At 39.3% G+C, this 14,208-nt stretch overlaps 1 protein-coding gene across 4 annotated transcripts in view; it reads right to left on the bottom strand.

The window, feature by feature from the left end:
* Positions 1-1,412: 1,412 nt before the first annotated feature.
* LOC136257179 (protein FAM76A-like) overlaps positions 1,413-14,208 on the bottom strand; it is a 21,017-nt gene continuing 8,221 nt past the window's right edge. For 3 of the 4 annotated variants that reach the window (XM_066050251.1, XM_066050248.1, XM_066050249.1), the window contains exons 6-12: positions 13,277-13,373; positions 13,134-13,234; positions 4,963-5,079; positions 4,854-4,914; positions 4,741-4,803; positions 4,376-4,477; positions 1,413-1,676 (exon numbers count right to left, since the gene is read on the bottom strand). In XM_066050251.1, coding sequence (XP_065906323.1) covers positions 1,572-1,676; positions 4,376-4,477; positions 4,741-4,803; positions 4,854-4,914; positions 4,963-5,079; positions 13,134-13,234; positions 13,277-13,373 — 646 coding nt within the window. In that variant the 3' untranslated portion in view covers positions 1,413-1,571. The remainder of the gene's footprint in view (positions 1,677-4,375; positions 4,478-4,740; positions 4,804-4,853; positions 4,915-4,962; positions 5,080-13,133; positions 13,235-13,276; positions 13,374-14,208) is intronic. The other variant, XM_066050250.1, reaches the window with a different exon arrangement.

Below are 14,208 nucleotides of genomic sequence, written 5' to 3'. Positions count from 1 at the left end.
CCACTTGTGAGACAAGAGGAAGGATAGGTGCTTATAGGCTACGGTAGTGGAGCACCCATGCCACCTGAGATGGAGAAAACAAGAGGACTAAAGCTCCCATGTTCGATATCTCGAACTCTCTCCTCATACTGATGACCCTTCACACTTTCATGTTGGAAGTAGGGTTAGAAGTGACTAGGCATATGGGTTAAAAAGTATGCCGTAAAAAGGGAAACTTCGGAGGGTTAGTGAATGTGGCAATCAAATTCGCCAAAGTCTAACCCGCCAATTACTTGTAGTGTCTCAGATTAGTATCTTTATAGCTATAAACATTAGCTTGCTATTCACCAAAGTTTAGCCCTGCCAAAGTTTCCCTCTATATGATAGGTTGAAATGGACAACCCAAGAAGCCAGATGCCTTGATGTATAGACATCACAATTTGCAGTTTGGAGGGAGAGAGACTCACCAGTCAAAGGTTGAAGGGAAGGCTCAGTAGATACGTCGTGGCAGACCTCAGACAATAACCCCCAATAATACAATGTACATACAAAACAAGGATTTTTACTGATTTATATTCGTTGCTGCTATACAATTTTTTCCCTCCAAATGTACAGCTCCTCATAGCTACCAAATGGTGCACCAAACAGATAAGCTACAAATTGGCTGACTTTAAGCATCCGTGGCCAAAAGTGTTCAACCTTGTTGTAACTAAGGTGTTGTTTCTTGGAAAGAGAATATAAAATTGTGACAAACATATTGGCATAAAACACCACACAAACATATTTTGCAACAGAAAACTATATAATATTCCTCGCTCCAGAAACCCTGGAAATGATCCAATTGTTTGACCAATCACTTGTACAGCAAAAAATCAATTGTGCCAGCTCTCCAATGGAAGATTCACAGAGAAAAATTCACACAGAGTTCTGGAATTGCTACTATGATTCCACATCTTTTCTTGTTCAAATAAATGGCCTGGTTGCCATGCATACAATGGCCAGTTATAAGAAGCTAAATTGCTGCAGTTGGCCTTGCCTGATCCACCACTTTAATCCTATAGGAAATGTACTATACTATATCCAAATTCCAGTCTTCATATCTGATGGGATACAGTCATTTTATAAGCCCCATGTATCTGTGCCAAATATACAATTTGCTACATAGCTGTATTCATGTATAATGGAGGAATCACTGCCTGTGAGGGTGTAGCTGGTGTATAGAGTGGCAATGTGTGTCAAATGTAGTGATAGATACCTAAAGATTTATTCTCATTAGCCAGTCTCATCAGTGAGACTGTTTTTCCTTTGGTCAGGAAAAAAAGACAGTTTCTTTCTCTACCAAAAGACAAAACAACCGATCTGGCTGATGAGACTAGCTATCACATTGAACAACACAATGGTACCATATAGCAGTTAACAACACAACGGTGCAGTTAATTACACAACAGTACCATATAGCAGTTAATTACACAACCATACCATAATAACAGTTAATAGATCCACTATGTACACAACCATCACATAACTTGGCAACAATAAAAATAATAAAATACTTCTAATAAATTAAGGCAGCCGGCGGGATGATGAGGAGGCTAAAATATTGTGTCCTTGTTGCTAGGAGGAGGAGTTGGCTGTGGACGAGTGATCTTGGAACTGTGTTGCTGTGACAACTGTTTTTGTAACTGTCGGATGGTACCCTAGGGAAGGTATACACAACATAACAATAACACATAGTAAGGGACCCTGTCACTGTGGGACTATCCCAGGGTGTAGTGTTATCAGACAAATGATAGTGCCCAGAATCACTCATTGATATCTAACATATTGACAGGAACAAAAGAGTACCATGTCAAGGCTTGTTAGTTAGTATTGTACAAAGAGATGGTAAACACTCCTAGTTGGCATTATAAAGAAAGTCCTACAAGTCTGGCATATATGTGGCCAGTGATACACCATAAAAACAAGCCAATAGGAGTTAGTTGTAACAAGCCAATAGCAGTTAGTTGTAACAAGCCAATAGGAGTTAGTTGTAACAAGCCAATAGGAGTTAGTTGTAACAAGCCAATAGGAGTTAACAAGCCAATAGGAGTTAGTTGTAACAAGCCAATAGGAGTTAGTTGTAACAAGCCAATAGGAGTTAACAAGCCAATAGGAGTTAGTTGTAACAAGCCAATAGGAGTTAGTTGTAACAAGCCAATAGGAGTTAACAAGCCAATAGGAGTTAGTTGTAACAAGCCAATAGGAGTTAACAAGCCAATAGGAGTTAGTTGTAACAAGCCAATAGGAGTTAGTTGTAACAAGCCAATAGGAGTTAACAAGCCAATAGGAGTTAACAAGCCAATAGGAGTTAACAAGCCAATAGGAGTTAGTTGTAACAAGCCAATAGGAGTTAGTTGTAACAAGCCAATAGGAGTTAACAAGCCAATAGGAGTTAGTTGTAACAAGCCAATAGGAGTTAGTTGTAACAAGCCAATAGGAGTTAACAAGCCAATAGGAGTTAGTTGTAACAAGCCAATAGGAGTTAGTTGTAACAAGCCAATAGGAGTTAACAAGCCAATAGGAGTTAGTTGTAACAAGCCAATAGGAGTTAACAAGCCAATAGGAGTTAGTTGTAACAAGCCAATAGCAGTTAGTTGTAACAAGCCAATAGGAGTTAGTTGTAACAAGCCAATAGGAGTTAGTTGTAACAAGCCAATAGCAGTTAGTTGTAACAAGCCAATAGGAGTTAGTTGTAACAAGCCAATAGGAGTTAGTTGTAACAAGCCAATAGGAGTTAGTTGTAACAAGCCAATAGCAGTTAGTTGTAACAAGCCAATAGGAGTTAGTTGTAACAAGCCAATAGGAGTTAGTTGTAACAAGCCAATAGGAGTTAACAAGCCAATAGGAGTTAGTTGTAACAAGCCAATAGGAGTTAGTTGTAACAAGCCAATAGGAGTTAGTTGTAACAAGCCAATAGGAGTTAACAAGCCAATAGGAGTTAGTTGTAACAAGCCAATAGGAGTTAACAAGCCAATAGGAGTTAACAAGCCAATAGGAGTTAACAAGCCAATAGGAGTTAGTTGTAACAAGCCAATAGGAGTTAACAAGCCAATAGGAGTTAGTTGTAACAAGCCAATAGGAGTTAACAAGCCAATAGGAGTTAGTTGTAACAAGCCAATAGGAGTTAACAAGCCAATAGGAGTTAACAAGCCAATAGGAGTTAACAAGCCAATAGGAGTTAGTTGTAACAAGCCAATAGGAGTTAGTTGTAATAGTTGACTGTATTACATTTGGTGTGTAACATAGAGACATGACCACAATAATCTGATCACATCAACAACTTGTAATATCTAGTGACAAAGGAACCTCTTTACACATTGTATGCCACTATCATTAAAAAGTTGAGTAGTGCGGGGATATTAGTACATAATGTTATTGATTAGGAGCAGCCAGGCAAGTTCCTGTCTACACCAGGGTAGCTAGTTAGTCTGTTGTTGCCACCCTTAACACTGCTAGAAGAAGAGCAGTGGTCTGATGAACTACTTGTGACACTTGTGTAGATAACTGGTTACTTCCTTAATTGATGTCGTACTCATCCTCACATGAAAGCTGTGTTCGTATAAGCACTGATCTAAATTATAAGCCGAGGGGAGTTAGGGAAATAAATACTTGCCCTCAAATACAGGCTCAACAAGAGCCCACAATCCTGTTGTCGTGAGTTAAAACTTATCAACCAACATCACTTAGTAACCCATCACCATCTTGGATATCGTTATTGTTGTAATTGGCCATGTGGCATACACTTCAAGAAAGGTTGGCCATCATTTATAACCATGAAAACTGAAATCTAGTACAATGTATTTACTTAGATAAATGACACACCCTGCAAATTAGCCGCACTTGAGTGGTACCACAAGCTAATTATTAAAATTAATTGTTTTCAAATATCGAGTATTAGTGGTCGAGTTTGAATAATTGCCACTTTTTTAAAAACCAAGTATATAAGCATGGTACGTTAACATCTCATATACTTTGCTAGCTGGTAGATAGTCCGTTATTCAAACACTTTTAAATCTCAAACTATGACAGTAATTTGTTTAGTCTAAAATTATTTACATGCAACAGTGAGATCTCTCTTTGCCCAGGTCATGGAACAATAATTGGTGTATTATGAATTGTACATCAACTGTAGCCTTAAGTATTAGCATGGGTTAGTTGTACAGTGTGTTTGTATGGGAAGTACTGGTACCACAACTATACCATCAATATCATAAAGTCTCATAATACAGGTACAGAAGATATTTAACTGTTCCCAATATGAAAATGACACAGCAGGTAAAGTAGTGGCCGTCGTTTTAATATTCATTGTGTATATGATGTGTTTGTGGTTACCATGGTAACATCAATCAAATATTACCTGCAGGTTATCAACTTGTTCAGAGTGAGCCTTCTGAACTGTTTGTAGTTTATGACGTAACTCCTTCACCTGTTCCCATCCCTCCGCCCTCAACTGACACATCTACACAACACACAAACACAGGGTGTAACTATTTAGTGTTGAACAAGTTATGAAGGTCACAGGTATTAGTATAGATAAGCTGACTAAATGGTAGTGAATAATGTAAGGGAGGAGTGATGGGGAATTATTCCTTAAGTAGCAACCTTCTAAAAGTTGCAGAGGTAAAACTATTTGTAACCTATCTCCATATTGCCTGACTACCAGTCTATACACTGTATTCATTAAATTGTTGGTAGTTACAATATATCACATCACAACATTACTTGTTTCTCTTTCTCAATGATCAGTTGATCTTTAGCTGTTAATTGTTTCTTGAGGTTAGTCACCTGATCCAGTGATGAGGTCATGTGATGTCAGGTAGGTGTGGCTAGCTCACCTGATCCCTCAACTGCTCCACCTCTACTGTCTGATGATCAGTGAAGAATGTTTCTGATTGGCTGGATTATGATTAATGGAGTACTGTTATCAATAACACATGTCGTTACCTAGCAACTGGTAGGCTGGTGGTGACGAGATCATGTGATGATTGTGTTATTGAGGCTGACAACCTTGTTGTGGTTGGTATTGACAGCCGTTGCTTCTTGTTTGCTGGTGGCTTGTCTCTACATGTGTTATAACAACAAGTTGATGAGTAGTGGGGACATTTGGACTACTAGAAGGGATCCAGGATTTAATACATGTTATGTTGATGTAACAAGACCCCTAGTGTTAACTAGTTAATGAGGAGGTTTCATTTCTGTATACAATAAACAAATAAGTCAGTAACTTGTCCGGCATGGATACTGGAGGAACAAGGTGAAGGTAGTCTAGTAGAAGTTTCAGAAGCCTTTCTGGAGGTAGCCTTCTCCAGGATGATTGACAATGACGATCGCAAAAAGCGAACTAAACAGATTGGGGTGCCAGACTGCAAATCCGCTGTCCAAAGTTATTGAAGGCTGTGTATTACCATAAAGGTGGATGGCTACAGTACTTATCGCGTCTGCAGCAGTTCTCGTTGGACGCCATGGCCTCTCTCAGCAATTTTGGAGAGTGCGGAAGCAGGCAATTTGACACCAGAAAAGGCGGTTGTTTCAACCCAAGTAGCACTGTGTTTAATGGGAAATGCTCATCAGAAGATGGCTAAAGAGAGGCACAAAAAACCGCTACTCAAGCTAAATCCATCTCTGAAATTCATGGCAGAGAACCTAAAAAGCTTTGAACCAGTAGTTCCAATGTTGTTTGGAGAAGAATTAGCCAAGTCAGCAACCACTAGAGTAGACCAGGTGAAGACATACGCCTAAAAAAAACTATCTATTGTGTTGGGTCCAACTGAGACTTCTTGAGGTTGATAAGCACTGAAACAAGTCCTTCAGTTGACTTAGTAGGATCTCCCAGTTGTTGCAGAAAATCAGGATATCGTCCAAATAAATTATCAGCCTGATGCCCCTCTCCCTCAGAAAGGCCAATATTGGCTTCATTAGTTTTGTAAAGTCCAAGGGGTACAGGACAGACTGAATGGTAGACACTGAAACTGATAGGTGCAACCTTGTTACTGAAACTTCTGGTGGGATACGATCACTGGAACTAGACAGTAAGTATCTTTCAAGTCTATCTTCACCATCCAATTCACCATAGTAAGCCCTCCATCATGAAATGTTCCTCTGCTAAGAATCTGTTCAACACTTTCAGGTTCACTACTGGACAGTAGCCCCGTCTTTCTTGGGGATCACAGAAATGAAGACATCCTGGCTGGGCTGCACCAGTGATATTAATATTACTTCCACCTCCGACAATATCAAGCTTTGTTGCTTTGGACGGAAGTACATCTGTGATGGGACCATTGTCTGAATTGGTTGGGAAACTATGGGCAAGTGAAACCCCTAGACTGTCTGTATGATCTAAGGGTGTTGTGTAAACAAGGCCCAGTTCTGTTTGAAGGCCTTTATACACCTTGATTGTAGATCTCTATTGAGGACACTTAGATGTATGATGACAACTTATTATTAGTTTTTGACAATTTAGAACATGCATACCATGGGTTATATCTATGGTTCCTGTCCTTGATTGCTTGCAGATGGGCGGTTTGAGCTATGGTTTGAGTGGTTGTATCCCTGCTGTATGACAGGTATTGTCCGCAGCTGCTTCTGTATCCACCCCTGTGACTGGTTTGATAGCTTCAAGGGTGGTATCCAGGAAAATCTTTTGTTCTCCTCTGGCTTTGAGATTTTCCTCATAACAGTCTCAATGCAGGTCTCCCTGAAGATCAACAAGATAAAACAGGAAGCCAAGATGTTGATCCCCAAGACAGAAACTTCTGTGCAGAGACTGGCAGCTTTTGTGGACATGACAGTAGCAGCAAAGCAAGCAATTCAAGTGAGTCATCTTTATCAACATCAGCACTTACAGGCTAAGACTGGTGCAACCAGCAAGATCATTGGAAGAAGTGAATACCAAATGGTGGAGATTTCACCAAAAGCCAAACAGGGGTTAATATGGTGGGCTCAAGAAGCCCAGACAATCAATATCGATCAGAACATGACACTTCTCTGGATCCACCAGTAGTGTTAGGCTCTAATCATCATTATCACACTCGATTGTTGAGTAGACATATACATCCAGAACGCTGTAAACTGTAAGCTACCCAAAAACATTTCAGCACAACACTGCACATTGGTGGAATAGCTTGCCAGATGAGATTGTGACTGCTTCTGCCTTCCGTGGTGATATATATGACTATACTGTATGCGATGATGATTAACGTATTAATTATTTAGTGTATTTTTGTATTAATTGCTGTACCATATATTGTGGGTACTAATGTGTGTGTGTGTGTGTGTTGTATTGTAACTGTATGTACTTGTATGTACGCACCAGCATGGAAGAATGGCTTTTAGCTGAATGCAACAGCTTAATCAATCAATCAATCCCCCACCATAGTTGACAGATACATCATGATACATCATTCCAGGGTTGGAGGGCAACTCTGAAAGGCCAGGAAAGTGAAAACAGAGGCTTGTGGTCAGTGAACGAACAGGGCATGCACATCAACTGCCTGGAACTATTAGCAGCATCAATGGCAGTGAAAACCTATGACAAGGATCAGCAGAATGTGACAATTCATAGGAGGACAGACAACGTACCAACCAGAGCCCACTTTGGGGGAACCACCCTCACCCCATGAATGTATTGGCAGTGGAACTATGGAAGTTAGTCTGGCTGTTAAACATCAAACAAGGGTCAAACCTTGAAGAAATTGGTATAGAAGCAATTTTGGTATCAAAAGAAGCGGAATTTTTCAGACAACAACATATCCAAAATCCACCTCAATGGAATTCGGGGAATTAAATTTATATATTAATTAGCCTGACTTCAGTTTTTCAACATGAACTTGCACCCATACTTGACTTGTTTCATCAAAAATTCCAGCATCAATGTACAATTTGTTTAACATTAATGCAAAATGTCAATATTCATCTTTCACTATTATTATTTTAGAAGATACGTGCTACCACGTGTGTGGCTAAAAGGTATGACATAATGGCCTATGCATGTCTGGCATAGCTGGAGTGCTCTGCATGTAGGTCAGCTATACCAGACTAGTACACACCTAGCAAATGGTGGAGTTTTGTTTTGTAATTAGGAAATGATGTATGATTAATTACTATAGATATAAGGCAGCCTTACAATGTTAAAGTGACTCTATTGCTGTGTTAGGTCTTTTGTTTATGTAGTCTTCCATCTTGCAATAAAGTAATTCAGTTTTTGTAGTATTAATACAGAGCACAATTTGTTGTTTGTATGAGTACAGTATTAAGTGTTTGAGTTAGTTGAGCTTATTAAAGTGCTTCTAACTTCTGAGAGCTACACCAGCTTAGCGCTTGATCACTGAAATTCATGACAGAAAGCTTTTATTGTAAGGTAAGCTGTTGACTATTAACTATCAATGTAGTAATGATCATTAATTAAATCTGTTCTTAGTGCATGTTGATAGTTTATTCTACCTGTAATTTTGTATTAATTTATCTTTAATTTTTGTGTTATCATCAACAAGTAAACTGCATTAAAATTTATTAGCTGGTTTGAAGTTGCGTACATTTTGACTGTAGATTAAGTTTTATCATACTCAAAGAAGGATCTTCAGGAGCAGTTAGCCCAATTGAAGTAGACAGTTGTGTCATATGCAAACAAGGATTTTAAAATGATAAAGCTATCACAGTGACAGAAAAGGGTATGATGAGCCTTATCAGTTTCAGTAAAGTTGAATGCTGCATTCCCACCTTACTGAATGTATCAGTCAGACTCTTATTGGAAAAGTCTTAGTACATAAAAGCTGCGGTCGAGATTATACCAACCAAAGAAGGGTCACTTGTTGCAGCAGTGTTGAAGAGGATCAGCTTCCACAAGCAAAATCTAGCTTGATATCATTTAATTGGAAAGAAAACTGCATGCTATGTGGGGAAAAAGCTAAAGTTGATGCTCGCCACCCAGAGAGAAACAAAATACACAATGTTAAAACACTTGCTATGCGTGATAATCTACTAGAGTGTTGTGACATAAGGGGTGATACATGGGTATCTAAGGCTCAAAAACATCTTTTATTTATTTATTTTTTTATTAATGCTTTACAGCACAAGTGCTGAAGGTCTGTAGGGCACCTGGTCCTACAGCCTGCTCAAAGACTTTAGCTACTTAAGGTGTGTTTGAAAAGTTGGAGAAAGGAGAAAAAATCCATGACTGGACCTAGGTAGCCTTGAACCTGCAGCCATCCGATTTACGCTCAAACACTTACAGGAGTCTACCAGGTGGTCAGGATGTTTTCTCCTTGTTATTTTCATGTAACTATATCCATAGGAATTCTAGAGAGTAACTCATTATCTCAAAGTACCCCAAGTAGAACCAAATGGACACTAGTTTATTTATTAATGCTTTACAGCACAGCTGTATGGCTGTTTTGACTTAGTTGTAGCAGAGGCAAATTACCATGCAAATTGCATGTTATTCAGATTTTGCTAAATAAAGGAAACACTTTATGAATAGAAAGTGTTCCAGGTAGGTCTGAGGACAGAGGGATGTTGCATTGGTTCCACATGTTGAATCAGTGGCTTGAATCAGAGGCTGATGCCGAGCTCTATACACTATATCAGAATTACATGACAAGATGAGAGAATTTTCTGGAGGATCTGACATTTACACTTCTAAATAGCTAAAACAAAAATTGCACAAACATTATGAAGGCTGCATATTCTTTGCAGAGGTTGAGGGGTGTGGTTCTGTTTTGTACTTTAGAAACATGGCAGGTTATATACTATCAATGACAAATGGTATTCGGAAAAGAAACATAGAAGAGGAACACAGCGCTTGGTAAGTGCTGCAGCTAAAATCGTAAGGGCTGAATTTAGGGAAAGAATACATTACACAAATTAAATCATACCCCACTAATGAAGATATTGCTAATGTTATTGGAATGGATATCATGCCATCTGCAAACATTCCTGGTGATTCTTACTTATACAATCTGAGCATAACAGCATTGGTCATTCAATTATACAGTCTGCAAGACCAAAATCTGTTACAACCCCTACACTATTTGGCATTGGACCATATGTTTGGGTAAAGGTGGCTTGTAAATGAACTGTCACAGCTAGGTTACTCCATCAGTTATGATGAGGTAAACAGATACAAACAATCTGTTACTCAGAGTGAAAGCCTGGATAACTTGTTTGCAGAGTACCTTCCCGGTACTTTCAGCCAGTGGGTTGCAGATAATTTTGACCACAATGTGGCCACAATGTGGCATCATTAGATGGTAGTGGTAGCTTGCATGGTATGGGAATTATCTATAACTGTTTCAACAATCAATGAATTACAAACTCCATACACTATGCCATTACAGCTATACTCTAATCTTCTCTGACACTGTGGACACACATTCAGCCATACTTAGAACAAAATGGTTAGGTTTTATGCAGACAGACAACCTTTTCTAACTGCCATGGTTCTTTTTGCAAATCTGAGGTGCTCCTTCTGCCCATTATTGATTTGAACCCATCTGATGATAACTGCATTACATTCCACATTGGTGTACATCCAAAGTCAAGCTGAACAACTGAATATCCCAACACCATGTGTAACATTTAATCAGCCATTGTGGCTCAAAGCAGTTGAAATAATACGAGCAAGATCACCGAATATAGTTTGCAGGCTTGAACATTCTGCCCTGATGTTATAGACCTCGCCATTTAGACATGCTATAGCTTTCTTCATAAGTTAAACCAGGCGCAAATCCTACAAACATGGGAATATGGGTAAATGATTCCTTTGCGCACCGGGCTATTCTGCATAACATTATGTAATTGTCTGTTCATCTGTGGTGTGTTTCTAGCATACTAAAGAGATTTTTGAAACGATAACCATGTAGTTTACGCAAGAGAAGGATAAGCAAAGGTAGGAGGTTAGTTACGAGATTGTAGCGCAACTTTTCTATAAGACGGACTTTTAAGCCATGTGTGTGTTTGCGCATGCGTAGTTGTAAAGCACCTGAAAACCAGCCCTAATGTATGTTGCTTCAATTATAAGAAGACTAGCAGTGTTTATTGTATTGTAAGGAACATTAGGACAGTGTTTGCTAGAGTTACAATGTTCTCACAAAGCTGACCGTCCGATTTTTACTAGTTATGGCTTTATAAGATTCTTGTGGTTACCGTTAGGTAAACAGAAACTGCATAATCAAATTCCTTAGACAACAGCAAACAATATTATATATAGTTTTATGGTAATTCGTTTTACAGTTTGTAAAATATATAGAATAACATGGTCCCTGAAAATGTTGGCAATAAAAATTTTTAATAAGGAATAAAAAAATTTCCCCGAAGTGGTTTTTGGTGGACTTTGGATATGTCATTCTACAAAAAATTCCGCTTCTGTTGATACCAAATTTTCTTCTATACCAATTTCTTCAAGGTCCAACCCTTCAACAGCCGGACTAAGTGGTATATAAAGAGGCAGATTTTCTTGATAGCAGACCACCTACTTGGGATGAACGCTCTGATTGTGGACACAGAATCCAGGACAGCGAGGGACAGGTGCAATTGGATGATTCATCCTCACTTGTTCACTCTCAAATCAACATGAAAAGTTTGGACCTCTGGAAGTGGGTCTATTTGCATCTCGGCTGCTGACACATCAGCTAGAACGTTACCTCAGTTGGAGGCCAGATCCAGCAGCAGAGGCAACAGATGCCTTCACACAGAACTTGAGCCAGTTCCAAGGATTTGCCAACCCTCCTTGGTGCCTGTTGTTACTAACATTAGTGAAGATCCAAAGAGAGAAAGCCAAAGTAGTTCTAGTGGCACCATTGTTGAGAACAAAGCCATGGTATCCTCTTCTTCTGCAGCTCCTAATAGAGATCTCATTTCTCATTCCAGCTCAGGAGAACACAGTAATCTCTCCAACTCAGCAGGAGTTCATCATGCCAGCAGGTGTTCCGCAGCCAGTCGTTTGGCCATTGTCAGGAATCAGTGGAGATCAGGAGGCCTTTCAGAAGGGGCTTCAAGACTACTGGCTTCCTCCTGGAGAAGCAAGACAACATTAACATACGAGTCAGTCTAGCAAGGATATAAATACTGGTCTGTGAACTCAAACAGACCAGCTATCTCTTTAGTACATGAGGAGATGGATAGTGAAAAGGTTGGTAAACACCCATTAGTATCTCGTATGATGAAAGGCACTATTAATGAAAGGCCTCCAAAGCCTGAGTACGATTCTGTGTGGAATGGTGATGCAGTGCTTAGGTGGTTTAGGGAACAGGGCCCTACAGAGTCACTATCATTGTAGGATCTGACTATCAAAACTAACAATGTTGCTGGCCTTGACACACCCCTGTAGAGAAGCAGATTTGGGCAGAATTGGAACTTAACAACTGATCCTTTCTGCCAGAGGGGAGTTGTTTACTCCACTACATTTGTCAAAGCAGTCCCGTCCATCTCATAACATTGTCAGTTTTTTTCTTCCAGAGGAAAAAACCTTCCAGTGGAAACATTGAAGGTTTATCAGAGAAAAACACTAGCACTTTACAGTAAGTCAGGGAGGAACCACCTCCTTAGATCCTTCATTGGAAAGCATGGACCAGTCACCTCAAGTACTGTGGCTAGATGGACAAAAACTTGCTTGCAAAATGCAGGAATTGATACAGCTACATTTCAAGCATATTCTGTAAGGGCTGCTGCAACATCCACAGTGGCAATATCTGGAATGACAGTTGAGGACATTGCTGACTGGTCTACTGAAGGAGTCTTTCAGAAGTTTTATTAGAGACCTAAGTACTCTGGAAAATTCGGAGTGAAGATTTTGGCAGCTGGCTCTTCAAAATCACATGTTGATATGGAGACCAAGCCCTTTGAGGTATAATTCAGGTCATGTAATGGCCACTAGTTATTTATAATTATATGAGAAGGGTGAGGTTTGAATATCAACATGTCCCACCAAGCCTTTTCATCCTTAGTTGTGTATTTCTCTCATGTACACTGAGGCTGTGAAAAAAGCCAAAGTGTGAAGTTCAGAGTTGTATTTATAGCACTTGCACACATGTTTTCGTGGTTTCCTGCACACATGTGTGTATTCTATTGTATTCAAATAAGTTGTAGAAAATTTATGGTGTGACATCACAGGAAGTAGTCACCTTGAACTAATGATGTCATAATCATAGTTACTGGAGGTTAGTTGGTGTCTAGTCTTCTTATACCTCAGGGTACACATCAGACATAATGTCATCCCATCAACCTGTAGGGTGTGTGTCAGGGGTGATGGATCACATGATCTCACCTTCTGTTTTACCTGATCCTGTTTGATGAAGGCACACTTCATCTGACAATGATCACATGATACCGGCTCTCCATAGCGACCCTCAGAATGTTTACACCTATGGAGACATGTGTACACATGGCTATAGTGACACCTGTAATTTGTATATGAGAAAAAAATTAGGAATTATAAATTAGAGTAGGGACAGTGTATAGTGCTGCAATAAAAAGTACTGAAACAAGCTGGATTGGAGTAGTACATAATGTCCAAATACTGTAAAACAATAAGAAATGAATATCCCTACTGTGCATTGAGTGTCACACAGTAGGGATATTCACTTCTTATTGTTTTACAGTATTTGGACATTACGTACTACTCCAATCCAGCTTGTTTCAGTACTTTTTATTACAGTACTATACACTGTCCCTACTCTAATTTAAAATTCCTAATTTTTTTCTTATACTTGTTTGTGAAGTTTTTTTGCAAGCTCAAGACCACTAAATAGCCTGCTTTTCACAAAACCAATCGCAATATTTTAAGAGTTAATCACAGCACTATTATACTAGATTATGACTCATACAATAACAACTAATCAGTGGGCGTGGCTCTACATAAGCCTGCAGACAATAATGGACGTGGATTCATGCATATCTACAGACTGATGAATGGGCGTAGTTACCATATGTCTACAGACAGTAATTTACGTAAGTGGGCGTGGCTCACGAAAGAAGTAGGGCTACATTATGACGTGTAGAAACATGTCCACATTTAATTTAACACGTGGGGTCAGACCCAAATAATCTGTAAAGCGGGACCTGGATGACCCGACTCAGTTTAACTAAATAAACTATATTTATTGACTTATACATTGCTATATAGTTCGCTGTGAGTTGCTCTCTTTCTGATCGACATCAACAGTGAGTTACGTACGCGTGTGTTCAAATAGTTTGGTG

This window comes from Dysidea avara, chromosome 6, assembly GCF_963678975.1.
Source record: "Dysidea avara chromosome 6, odDysAvar1.4, whole genome shotgun sequence".
NCBI classification, from domain to species: Eukaryota; Metazoa; Porifera; class Demospongiae; order Dictyoceratida; family Dysideidae; genus Dysidea; species Dysidea avara.
Note: the sequence above shows the minus strand (reverse complement) of the source record. Positions and strands in the feature narration are given on the sequence as shown.